The sequence below is a fragment of the Epinephelus lanceolatus genome, chromosome 24 (genome assembly GCF_041903045.1).
Source record: "Epinephelus lanceolatus isolate andai-2023 chromosome 24, ASM4190304v1, whole genome shotgun sequence".
Lineage (NCBI taxonomy): Eukaryota > Metazoa > Chordata > Actinopteri > Perciformes > Serranidae > Epinephelus > Epinephelus lanceolatus.
Window position 1 is genome coordinate 561,894 of NC_135757.1, and position 13,561 is coordinate 575,454.

A 13,561-nucleotide genomic window follows, 5' to 3' on the forward strand; every position below is an offset into this window, starting at 1 on the left:
GATCCTTCCTTGACCTTGAGAAGTACCAATAGATTCTTCCTGTTTCCCTTTCTGAATGACAAACACAGACTACCGCCACCTGCTGGTATTTCCTGTCATGCAGGCGCAGAACGTACATGCTAGTCGGCTGTTGGCTGTAGTCAGGTGCAACTTTTTAGTCGAGACACAGAAGACACGAGGCAACAAATCAGTCAGCCTTTGTTCCCACTACTTCTTTGAAGTTGATTTGGTGTGGTGCGCCTTTAATAACTATTACTCACCCACTCAGGGCTAAAGAACTACATCTAATCATGACTAACTTAACCACTGCTAAACCAACTAGAACTTCAGAGAACACTGAGTTTCATTAAGAATATCCACACTCTTTGTGTCTCTACAGAACCATCCAGTGAAGGGGGACAGTATAACATTCTTGCTGACCCTCCGGGGCCTGAGGAGGACAAGGAGGATGAAGAGGAGGATGAAGATGAGGAGCAATGTGCCAGGAGGGAGGTGTTTGAGTTTGAACTGTCCGACCGACCGCTGCTCCCCTGCTACAACATCCAGGTGTCCCTGTCCCAGGGGTGAGTCCAAAAGACCAAACACAGAAGGGTTGACTAAAGGTGGGAGGTCAAACATATTCTGGATCAAAGGTGTTGGACCAAAGGGACCAGGGTTAAACATAGTAGGACTAAGGGCCTGAAGGGACTGGGGCTAAAGATAATAGGACTAAAGGACCTGAGGAGAGCAGGGTTAAACATAGTAGGACTAAAGGACCTGAAGAACCGGGGTTAAACATAGTAGGACTAAAGGACCTGAAGAACCGGGGTTAAACATAGTAGGACTAAAGGACCTGAAGAACCGGGGTTAAACATAATAGGACTAAAGGACCTGAAGAACCGGGGCTAAAGATAATAGGACTAAAGGACCTGAGGAGAGCAGGGTTAAACATAGTAGGACTAAAGGACCTGAAGAACCGGGGTTAAACATAGTAGGACTAAAGGACCTGAAGAACCGGGGTTAAACATAGTAGGACTAAGGACCTAAAGAACCAGGATTAAACATAGTAGGACTAAAGGACCTGAAGAACCGGGGTTAAACATAGTAGGACTAAAGGACCTGAAGAACCGGGGATAAACATAGTAGGACTAAAGGACCTAAAGAACCAGGGTTAAACATAATAGGACTAAAGGACCTGAAGAACCGGGGCTAAACATAGGACTAAAGGACCTGAAGGAACGGGGTTAAACATAGTAGGACTAAAGGACCTAAAGAACCAGGGTTAAACATAATAGGACTAAAGGACCTGAAGAACCGGGGCTAAACATAGTAGGACTAAAGGACCTGAAGGAACGGGGTTAAACATAGTAGGACTAAAGGACCTGAAGGAACGGGGTTAAACATAGTAGGACTAAAGGACCTGAGGAGAGCAGGGTTAAACATAGTAGGACTAAAGGACCTGAAGAACCGGGGTTAAACATAGTAGGACTAAAGGACCTGAGGAGAGCAGGGTTAAACATAGTAGGACTAAAGGATCTGAAGAACCGGGGTTAAACATAGTAGGACTAAAGGACCTGAAGAACCGGGGTTAAACATAGTAGGACTAAAGGACCTGAAGAACCGGGGTTAAACATAGTAGGACTAAAGGACCTGAGGAGAGCAGGGTTAAACATAGTAGGACTAAAGGACCTGAAGAACCGGGGTTAAACATAGTAGGACTAAAGGACCTTCAGAACCGGGGTTAAACATAGTAGGACTAAAGGACCTGAAGAACCGGGGTTAAACATAGTAGGACTAAAGGACCTGAAGGGACCAGGAGTAAATGTTGGAGTATTAAAGGATGTAAGGCATGACCCACTCTACTCTGCCTCTGATTGGCTTGCCCTGATATTCCTTCTCTAACCCTGACTAGGGCTGGGTATCAGTATACCTGATACCTGTGAACCTTCCAACCACAACTTAAGCAGCTGCCGACACAGTGAGGCTTGAACATGGACCACTCTGATTCCATGTCCCCAACCTGGGAAGTGGGAGTTGAAGACCTCATGGACCGGGGTTCTCAGCCAGACTTTCCCAGTTCACCCTCAATACATGTTTGGGTTTACCAGGTCTGTCCGGCAGCCTCCCCCATCATCTGATCCAACTCACCACCAGGTGGTGATCAGTTTACAGCTCTGCTCTTCTCTAGTTAATCATCGATCTTTGGCCTCAGGTGTTCTGGTACCAGGTACACTTATGAACCTCAAACATGGTGTCTGTTACATGGTGGCTGATTCATGATTGGCCAATAACAAAACACTACTTGGGTTTAGGTCAGGTAGGCTGTTCCTCCCAGTCACCCCTCCAGGTTTCTCCACTGTAGCCCACGTGATCGTTGGAATTACCCCAGAAGAACTATAGAGTCCCTGGTCTGTACCCTTTCCAGGACACTGCCCAAAGACTCCAAAAAGGCCAGGTACTGTGTAGTGCATAAGCACAGACACCAGTCAGAGACCTCCTCTCAGTGACTGTCAGTGACTGGCCAGGGACTTGTGATGTTGCATTCACACCAGGTGCCAATAAAACAATTTGCGGAAGTAAATTATGTGTAAAGTCAAAGTAAAGACGCAATTAGACACGAAATCCTGACGGACAGCGCAATGGATGTGGAATATGTGAATTCATGAGAGTTGAAAACTCTGAACTTCGGGGACCAATTCGCGCGGCGATAGCCAATCAACATTAAAGACATGATTAGATGTGAATTCCTGCCAGGGGGGCAATGGATGCAACGCGAATGATGTAAATAGAGAGCTGTGAATAAAGCGAGTGGCATGAGGGTTAGGGTTAGAGCATTCCGATCCTCCAGGAACGTGTAACACAGAGAAAGTACCGGAGGAAGTTCATTCATGGATTTAGCGATTTTACACGCGTATTACGCGAGTCAACTCAAAATATTCTAGCAATAAAACTTACGCGAGTAACATGATGTGAAAATTGGGCCTGCATCGAGCATCCCCACACCACCTGCCACCTCTCATCACAGGCAGGAGTTTGGTTCCTGAACCAGTGCCGTATATATAGGTGAACCCAACCACCTCCTGCGCCAGCTCCGGTTTCTTCCCCACCAGAGAGGTGATGTTCCACGTCCCCAGAGACCAGACCCATATACCTGCTGCCCACCTCATAGTGCACCCGACCCCGGTACTGATCCCTTAGGGTGGTGGGTCCTCAGGGCGGCAGCCTGAAGGTGCACCACCACCCGCCGGTATGACATTGAATATTTTCCCCTGCTCAACATTCTGCAGGGTTCTACATGATCTAAAAGAACCCAGAACATCAGCTTTTATAAATCTGTGTGTGAAATTTTTCAGTGTGAGACTGAATCAGAGCTGACGAACCCAACACAGGCCACACCCACTCACACACACTTTGTCTTTTCTTCCTGTCGTTCACACTCACACGTTCCCTCAGTGTTGTTTTAACACTTCGCCTCCTTTCACACTCACACACACCAATTAAGGCGGCGGAGGAGGGAGAGAAAAGATCCTCTGGGGAGGAGACGCTGGGAGAGATAAAGGCAGGACAGACGGAGAGGTCGTTAACGAGGATTGCATCGCCGTGGCGACGCGGCTAATTGGCTTCCACTTCGTCTTCCTCCCCTGACGCTTCCCCCCCTCCTCCTCCTCCTCCTCCTCTTCTGCCGCTCTGTTTTTTTTCCCTCTGTGTCTGATGTGGTATTAATGGCTCCTCCCAGGTGCAAGGCCACCGGGTACTGACACACACACACACACACACACACACACTGGTTGTTTAACATTCCAGCAGCAGCCGGCTTTAAAGCAACATGTGGCCTCGTCCGCCGCCGCCGTGTGTGTTAAACCCTCATCCGCCCTTGACATGCACACACAGTGACGTGTGCACACACACACACACACACACACACACTGACAGACATTGTGAATCAATAACAACTCTGTCGATGTGGACGCTGTCCTCAGCAGCAGGAGACAGGCCATCTGTGTGTCTTCGTCCCTCTGAGACAGACTGAATGTCTCTGATCAAACACAGCAGCCATCTTTAAATCGCGAATCCGTGAATCTCCGTCCTCACACAGGTCTCATGTTTGTGTTGTCCTCTGTAATGTCTCCTTATTGAAACCGTGTCTGATGTCCTCAGTGAGTCGTCCTGTGTCTCTGAGCGATCCATGTTGGACAGTATTCACCTGATCAGTGAGACGTTTAGATTCAGATCAGGTCTTATTACGTCTCCATGACAGCTGAGACCAGAGTCTGTCTCATTCTCATGATCCTGATACCTCAAGAACACGTTGAGGGAACTTCCTCAAATTTGGCACAAACATCCACTTGGGTTTGACAATGAACTAATTAGATATTGGTGGTCAAATGTCAAAGTCACTGTGACCTTCTGTTCATCTCATTGTTGTAAACGCAGTATCTCAATAAAACCTGGAAAGAGGGTCTTCATATTTGACACACACATCCACTCAGACTCGACAATCAACTGATTCAAATTTGTTGGTTAAAGGTCAAGGTCACTGTGATCTTACATCTGTTTCATTCTTGTGAATATGATATTTCAAGATCGGCATAAAGGAATTTCCTCAAATTTGGCACAAACATTCACTTGGCCTCGATGAACTGATTAGAATTTGTTGGTTAAAGAGCAAGGTCACTGTGACCTTGCACCCATCTCATTATCCTGAATGTGGCATCTTAAGAACACCTTGAGGGAATTTCTTCAAATTTGGCACAAGCGTCCACATAGACTTAACAATGAATTGATTAGAATTTGGTTATCAAAAGTCAAAGTCACTGTGACCTTGCATCTGTCTCATTCTTTTGAACCCCATATCTCTAGGATACCTTAAGGGAATGTCTTCAAAATTGGCACAAATGTTCACTTCGCCTCAATGAACTTATTAGATTTTGGTGGTCAAAGGTCAAGGTCACTGTGACCTTGCATCAGTTTCATTCTTGTAAAAGTATATCTCAAGAACACATTAAGGACATTTCTTCAAATTTGGCACAAACGTCCACTTGGATTCGACAATGAACTACTTAGATATTGGTAGTCAAATGTCAAGGTCACTGTGACCTTGTGCTCATCTCATTCTTGTTAATGCGCTATCTCAACAACAAATAAAGAAAATGTCTTTAAATTTGGTACAAGCATCCATGTGGAATCAATGACGAACTGCTTAGAATGTGACAGATGTCACATTCTCATAAACGCAGTTTCTCAATGACAACTTGAAATAAGGTCTTTCAGACGATCCCATTCTCCTGAATGTGGTATCTCAAGAACATTTTGAGGGAATTTCTTCAAATTTGGCACAAACGTTCACTTGGACTCAACAATTAACCACATAGAAATTGTTGGTTAAAGGTCAAGGTCACTGTGACATCACAGAACATGTTTTGGTCAGAACATAATCTTCACATTTATCCTGTCAGAGGTGTAACCAGAATGGAAGACATACTGACGTCCTGTATTTTCTCTCTGTGTGTCCTCCCTCCAGCCCCAGGAACTGGCTCCTCCTTGCTGACGTCCTGGGTCGACTACGGATGACGTCTCGGTCTTTCCGGCGTCTCTTCCCGCAGCTCAACGTGCAGTCCATCCCTGAGGACGAGTTCTACCGGCAGGCGTCCCTGTCTCAGCTCCTGACGGGTCCTGATGAACAGGAGCTGGTGTCCTTCAGGCCGGACGTCAAGGACCCTTTGGAGCTGGTGGAAGCCACCCCCGAGGTGGCCGGTATGCTTGGCTCCTCCCTGGAGTTTGTGGACAGTCGCTGGGACTTGCTGGAGGCTTCGCCACCTCCAACGCCGCCCCCACCACCAATATCAAGACCATCACAAAGACCGGTACAACGCTTCCCACCACTGCTGGTACCACAGCGACAGGGGGTGACAGGAGCCGGTGGTAAAGTGGACAGTGTGTTTCAAAACCGGACGGCAGAGTCCGGACAGTGCAAAGAATTTAAAAACCTGGGATATTCTGCTCCAGCAGCTAAAATGGAAACCAAAATGGCCACTAGTGTTTGGGAACCACAACAGTTAGGAAGTAAGAACGCTGCAATACCTGCAAAGCCAAACATGACCGTGACCGCCAGCGTCTGGGAACCACAAAGGTTACGGAGTAAGAACACTGGGATCACCAATCTGACTCATTCGGACTCTAAGATGGACTCGAACATGTGGGAACCACAAAGACAACAAAGTAAGAACACCGGGATCCCTAATCCTGCTAATCCGGACTCTAAGATGGACTCCAGCATGTGGGAACAACAACGCCATCGCAGTAAGGATCCTGGGATCGCTCATTCTAAGATGGACTCGAGCTCCTGGGAGAACCAAAATCCAGGAAACAGATCCACTGTGAACACTCTGTTCAAGTCCGACCTGGCAGTTGGTGCTAGCATGTGGGAACCACAGCGACTGCGCAGTAGGAACGCTGTGACCTCTGATGCCAAGGTGGACGCCGCCCTGTCAGAACCACAGTGGATACCCAGTAAGAACACTGCTAATCTTGCTAACTCTAATGGTGCTGTGGATGCTAACGCGTGGAAACGACAGAGTCACGGGAGTAAGACTGACAAGGTTTCTGATTCTACAAAACCAGGTGCTTTGGTTGATGGAAGCGTTGGGGAACCACAACAACTGCAAAGTCAGAACGCTGGGATCTCCAGCCCTGCAAAGCTGAATGCTACAGTGGATGCTAACAAGTGGGAATGCCACGGAATAAAGAGAGTGGGCAGTACCGGCACAGCTCCCAAAAGAGAAGCTAACCCCTGCAACACCCACGACGATGGAGGTAAGACCATAAAAATGGACGCTGCCTGGCAGAGGAACCTGGGTAATGTCAGAGTCCACATCAGGGACCTGGGGATGAAGGTGGCGGGAGGTGCCATCCACAGAGATGTTAAGAAAGAGCAAGGGAAAATCACCGCAAAGGGCGCCAGGGTTAAAACAAGGTCATGACATCACAGTGTAACCAAGGAAACAAGAATCCAGTTGACTGTATAAGACTTTGAGGAGTCTGCTGAGCTGCTGTTGACCATAGTTCAGAACTCCATTGATAACAAAATCAACGATTTTACACAAACTGTTGAAATGTACATGTGAATGCTGTAATTGTGTGAAGACCATGTTTGGACACTGAGACAGACAGATCGTCCTCTGTGGACATATAGAGCGTCCCCTGTGGACAGACTGTAATGGTACGCTGTGTGCTGTTTGTACACTGCACATATGCGTCTTTTTTATTTATTAAGGACAGACGTCACTGTTGTTAAATCTGGCCTTTGTACATGGAGTCTTGTGTAAATAAGATACAGTTCCTGTCACGTGCTTCTTTGGTCGGGACATTGTTTGTTCGCTCTGTATGTCATTTTGTATTCTACTTCCTGTTGTATTTCCTCACCAAACTATTTATTGTCCAATAAACAAAGAAAACGTCGTCCAATTTGACTTTCAATACAAAGATTAGCTACTGAGTAACAGGACTTTATAACTGTTAGCATCACAGAGGCTCCCAGCGAGCTGCTTCACAATGAGTTAGCTGTGTCACATACCTGTTAGCATCATACAGGGTTACAGTCAAGTGTCTCTATATGTGTTAGCATCACAGCTGTTTCCAATAGCTCTAAAGAGTCAAAGCTATTTTTGCTAGCAGTTTCTTTACACCTGTTAGCATTATAATTGTTTGGAGCTAATTGGATATTACCAATACTACTAATCTGAATCCTGTTAGCATTGTAAATATTTCCGGCTAACTGGATATTATCGATAGACGGCACGATGGTGTGGTGGTTAGCACTGTCACCTCACAGTAAGGGGGTTCCTGGTTCGACCCCAGGAGGGAGCCCCTCTGTGCAGAGTTTGCATGTTCTCCCCGTGTCAGCGTGGGTTTCCTCCAGGTGCTCTGACATGTTCTCCCCGTGTCAGCGTGGGTTTCCTCCAGGTGCTCTGACATGTTCTCCCTGTGTCAGTGTGGGTTTCCTCCAGGTGCTCTGACATGTTCTCCCTGTGTCAGCGTGGGTTTTCTCCAGGTGCTCTGACATGTTCTCCCTGTGTCAGTGTGGGTTTCCTCCAGGTGCTCTGACATGTTCTCCCTGTGTCAGCGTGGGTTTTCTCCAGGTGCTCTGACATGTTCTCCCTGTGTCAGTGTGGGTTTCCTCCAGGTGCTCTGACATGTTCTCCCTGTGTCAGCGTGGGTTTTCTCCAGGTGCTCTGACATGTTCTCCCTGTGTCAGTGTGGGTTTCCTCCAGGTGCTCTGACATGTTCTCCCTGTGTCAGCGTGGGTTTCCTCCAGGTGCTCCAACATGTTCTCCCTGTGTCAGCGTGGGTTTCCTCCAGGTGCTCTGACATGTTCTCCCTGTGTCAGCGTGGGTTTCCTCCAGGTGCTCTGACATGTTCTCCCCGTGTCAGCGTGGGTTTCCTCCAGGTGCTCTGACATGTTCTCCCCGTGTCAGCGTGGGTTTCCTCCAGGTGCTCTGACATGTTCTCCCTGTGTCAGTGTGGGTTTTCTCCAGGTGCTCTGACATGTTCTCCCCGTGTCAGCGTGGGTTTTCTCCAGGTGCTCTGACATGTTCTCCCCGTGTCAGCGTGGGTTCCTCCAGGTGCTCTGACATGTTCTCCCTGTGTCAGTGTGGGTTTCCTCCAGGTGCTCTGACATGTTCTCCCCGTGTCAGCGTGGGCTTCCTCCAGGTGCTCCGACATGTTCTGCTCGTGTCAGCGTGGGTTTCCTCCAGGTGCTCTGACATGTTCTCCCTGTGTCAGCGTGGGTTTCCTCCAGGTGCTCCGACATGTTCTCCCTGTGTCAGTGTGGGTTTCCTCCAGGTGCTCTGACATGTTCTCCCTGTGTCAGCGTGGGTTTCCTCCAGGTGCTCCGACATGTTCTCCCTGTGTCAGTGTGGGTTTCCTCCAGATGCTCTGACATGTTCTCCCTGTGTCAGCGTGGGTTTTCTCCAGGTGCTCTGACATGTTCTCCCTGTGTCAGCGTGGGTTTCCTTCAGGTGCTCTGACATGTTCTCCCCGAGTCAGCGTGGGTTTCCTGCAGGTGCTCTGACATGTTCTCCCCATGTCAGCGTGGGTTCCTCCAGGTGCTCTGACATGTTCTCTCCATGTCAGCGTGGGTTCCTCCAGGTGCTCTGACATGTTCTCCCCGTGTCAGCGTGGGTTTCCTCCAGGTGCTCTGACATGTTCTCCCCGTGTCAGTGTGGGTTTCCTCCAGGTGCTCCGACATGTTCTCCCTGTGTCAGTGTGGGTTTCCTGCAGGTGCTCTGACATGTTCTCCCCGTGTCAGCGTGGGTTTCCTCCAGGTGCTCCGACATGTTCTCCCTGTGTCAGCGTGGGTTTCCTCCAGGTGCTCTGACATGTTCTCCCTGTGTCAGTGTGGGTTTTCTCCAGGTGCTCTGACATGTTCTCCCTGTGTCAGCGTGGGTTTCCTCCAGGTGCTCTGACATGTTCTCCCTGTGTCAGCGTGGGTTTCCTCCAGGTGCTCTGACATGTTCTCTCTGTGTCAGCGTGGGTTTTCTCCAGGTGCTCTGACATGTTCTGCTCATGTCAGCGTGGGTTTCCTCCAGGTGCTCTGACATATTCTCCCTGTGTCAGCGTGGGTTTCCTGCAGGTGCTCTGACATGTTCTGCTCGTGTCAGCGTGGGTTTTCTCCAGGTGCTCTGACATGTTCTCCCCGTGTCAGCGTGGGTTCCTCCAGGTGCTCTGACATGTTCTCCCCGTGTCAGCGTGGGTTTCCTCCAGGTGCTCTGACGTGTTCTCCCCGTGTCAGTGTGGGTTTCCTCCAGGTGCTCCGACATGTTCTCCCTGTGTCAGTGTGGGTTTCCTGCAGGTGCTCTGACATGTTCTCCCCGTGTCAGCGTGGGTTTTCTCCAGGTGCTCCAACATGTTCTCCCTGTGTCAGTGTGGGTTTCCTCCAGGTGCTCTGACATGTTCTCCCCGTGTCAGCGTGGGTTTTCTCCAGGTGCTCCGACATGTTCTCCCTGTGTCAGTGTGGGTTTCCTCCAGGTGCTCTGACATGTTCTCCCTGTGTCAGCGTGGGTTTCCTCCAGGTGCTCTGACATGTTCTCCCTGTGTCAGCGTGGGTTTTCTCCAGGTGCTCTGACATGTTCTGCTCATGTCAGCGTGGGTTTCCTCCAGGTGCTCTGACATATTCTCCCTGTGTCAGCATGGGTTTCCTGCAGGTGCTCTGACATGTTCTGCTCGTGTCAGCGTGGGTTTTTTCCAGGTGCTCTGACATGTTCTCCCCATGTCAGCGTGGGTTCCTGCAGGTGCTCTGACATGTTCTCCCCGTGTCAGCGTGGGTTTCCGCCAGGTGCTCTGACATGTTCTCCCCGTGTCAGTGTGGGTTTCCTCCAGGTGCTCCGACATGTTCTCCCTGTGTCAGTGTGGGTTTCCTGCAGGTGCTCTGACATGTTCTCCCCATGTCAGCGTGGGCTTCCTCCAGGTGCTCCAACATGTTCTCCCTGTGTCAGTGTGGGTTTCCTCCAGGTGCTCTGACATGTTCTCCCTGTGTCAGCGTGGGTTTCCTCCAGGTGCTCTGACATGTTCTCCCTGTGTCAGCGTGGGTTTCCTCCAGGTGCTCTGACATGTTCTCTCTGTGTCAGCGTGGGTTTTCTCCAGGTGCTCTGACATGTTCTGCTCATGTCAGCGTGGGTTTCCTCCAGGTGCTCTGACATATTCTCCCTGTGTCAGCGTGGGTTTCCTGCAGGTGCTCTGACATGTTCTGCTCGTGTCAGCGTGGGTTTTCTCCAGGTGCTCTGACATGTTCTCCCCGTGTCAGCGTGGGTTCCTCCAGGTGCTCTGACATGTTCTCCCCGTGTCAGCGTGGGTTTCCTCCAGGTGCTCTGACGTGTTCTCCCTGTGTCAGTGTGGGTTTCCTCCAGGTGCTCCGACATGTTCTCCCTGTGTCAGTGTGGGTTTCCTGCAGGTGCTCTGACATGTTCTCCGCGTGTCAGCGTGGGTTTTCTCCAGGTGCTCCAACATGTTCTCCCTGTGTCAGTGTGGGTTTCCTCCAGGTGCTCTGACATGTTCTCCCCGTGTCAGCGTGGGTTTTCTCCAGGTGCTCCGACATGTTCTCCCTGTGTCAGTGTGGGTTTCCTCCAGGTGCTCTGACATGTTCTCCCTGTGTCAGCGTGGGTTTCCTCCAGGTGCTCTGATATGTTCTCCCTGTGTCAGCGTGGGTTTTCTCCAGGTGCTCTGACATGTTCTGCTCATGTCAGCGTGGGTTTCCTCCAGGTGCTCTGACATATTCTCCCTGTGTCAGCATGGGTTTCCTGCAGGTGCTCTGACATGTTCTGCTCGTGTCAGCGTGGGTTTTTTCCAGGTGCTCTGACATGTTCTCCCCATGTCAGCGTGGGTTCCTGCAGGTGCTCTGACATGTTCTCCCCGTGTCAGCGTGGGTTTCCGCCAGGTGCTCTGACATGTTCTCCCCGTGTCAGTGTGGGTTTCCTCCAGGTGCTCCGACATGTTCTCCCTGTGTCAGTGTGGGTTTCCTGCAGGTGCTCTGACATGTTCTCCCCATGTCAGCGTGGGCTTCCTCCAGGTGCTCCAACATGTTCTCCCTGTGTCAGTGTGGGTTTCCTCCAGGTGCTCTGACATGTTCTCCCTGTGTCAGCGTGGGTTTCCTCCAGGTGCTCTGACATGTTCTCCCTGTGTCAGCGTGGGTTTCCTCCAGGTGCTCTGACATGTTCTCTCTGTGTCAGCGTGGGTTTTCTCCAGGTGCTCTGACATGTTCTGCTCATGTCAGCGTGGGTTTCCTCCAGGTGCTCTGACATATTCTCCCTGTGTCAGCGTGGGTTTCCTGCAGGTGCTCTGACATGTTCTGCTCGTGTCAGCGTGGGTTTTCTCCAGGTGCTCTGACATGTTCTCCCCATGTCAGCGTGGGTTCCTCCAGGTGCTCTGACATGTTCTCCCCGTGTCAGCGTGGGTTTCCTCCAGGTGCTCTGACATGTTCTCCCCGTGTCAGTGTGGGTTTCCTCCAGGTGCTCCGACATGTTCTCCCTGTGTCAGTGTGGGTTTCCTGCAGGTGCTCTGACATGTTCTCCCCGTGTCAGCGTGGGTTTTCTCCAGGTGCTCCAACATGTTCTCCCTGTGTCAGTGTGGGTTTCCTCCAGGTGCTCTGACATGTTCTCCCCGTGTCAGCGTGGGTTTTCTCCAGGTGCTCCGACATGTTCTCCCTGTGTCAGTGTTTGTTTCCTCCAGGTGCTCTGACATGTTCTCCCTGTGTCAGCGTGGGTTTCCTCCAGGTGCTCTGACATGTTCTCCCTGTGTCAGCGTGGGTTTTCTCCAGGTGCTCTGACATGTTCTGCTCATGTCAGCGTGGGTTTCCTCCAGGTGCTCTGACATATTCTCCCTGTGTCAGCATGGGTTTCCTGCAGGTGCTCTGACATGTTCTGCTCGTGTCAGCGTGGGTTTTCTCCAGGTGCTCTGACATGTTCTCCCCATGTCAGCGTGGGCTTCCTCCAGGTGCTCCGACATGTTCTCCCTGTGTCAGTGTGGGTTTCCTCCAGGTGCTCTGACATGTTCTCCCTGTGTCAGCGTGGGTTTCCTCCAGGTGCTCTGACATGTTTTCCCTGTGTCAGTGTGGGTTTTCTCCAGGTGCTCTGACATGTTCTCCCTGTGTCAGTGTGGGTTTCCTCCAGGTGCTCTGACATGTTCTCCCTGTGTCAGTGTGGGTTTCCTCCAGGTGCTCTGACATGTTCTCCCTGTGTCAGTGTGGGTTTTCTCCAGGTGCTCTGACATGTTCTCCTCGTGTCAGCGTGGGTTTCCTTCAAGTGCTCTGACATGTTCTCCCTGTGTCAGCGTGGGTTTTCTCCAGGTGCTCTGACATGTTCTCTCTGTGTCAGCGTGGGTTTTCTCCAGGTGCTCTGACATATTCTCCCTGTGTCAGCGTGGGTTTCCTCCAGGTGCTCTGACATGTTCTCCCTGTGTCAGCGTGGGTTTCCTGCAGGTGCTCTGACATGTTCTCCCTGTGTCAGCATGGGTTTTCTCCAGGTGCTCTGACATATTCTCCCTGTGTCAGCGTGGGTTTTCTCCAGGTGCTCTGACATATTCTCCATGTGTCAGCGTGGGTTTCCTCCAGGTGCTCTGACATGTTCTCCCTGTGTCAGCGTGGGTTTTCTCCAGGTGCTCTGACATATTCTCCCTGTGTCAGCGTGGGTTTCCTCCAGGTGCTCTGACATATTCTCCCTGTGTCAGCGTGGGTTTCCTGCAGGTGCTCTGACATATTCTCCCTGTGTCAGCATGGGTTTCCTCCAGGTGCTCTGACATGTTCTCTACTGGGCTAGCTGCTAAGGAGAGTCAGACTGGTGGGGGAGGTGTTGAAGCAATGTGCCAGGAGTGTAGGTGGGGGGAAGGTGAAGGTGAGGATGAGGGGGGTTGCAGCCGTGATGTCTGGGCCAGGGGAGGGGCAGACTGATCAAATCTATTGAAGAACAGATTCAGATCATTCACCCACTGCTGGTCGCCTCTGGCCTGGGAGTCTGGCTGTTTGTGTCCTGAGATGGTTTTCAGACCTCTCCGGACTCCGCTGATGTCGTTCTGCTGCAGCTGTTCCTCCATC

The 13,561-nt window shown here is 50.6% G+C and overlaps 1 protein-coding gene across 1 annotated transcript in view; it reads left to right on the forward strand.

Moving 5' to 3' along the window:
- LOC117249942 (BCL-6 corepressor-like) overlaps positions 1–7,440 on the forward strand; it is a 34,121-nt gene extending 26,681 nt beyond the window's left edge. The window contains exons 12-13 of the mRNA XM_033615832.2: positions 380–563; positions 5,501–7,440. Of these exons, the coding sequence (XP_033471723.2) occupies positions 380–563; positions 5,501–6,959 (1,643 nt within the window). The 3' untranslated portion in view covers positions 6,960–7,440. The remainder of the gene's footprint in view (positions 1–379; positions 564–5,500) is intronic.
- Positions 7,441–13,561: the final 6,121 nt, after the last annotated feature.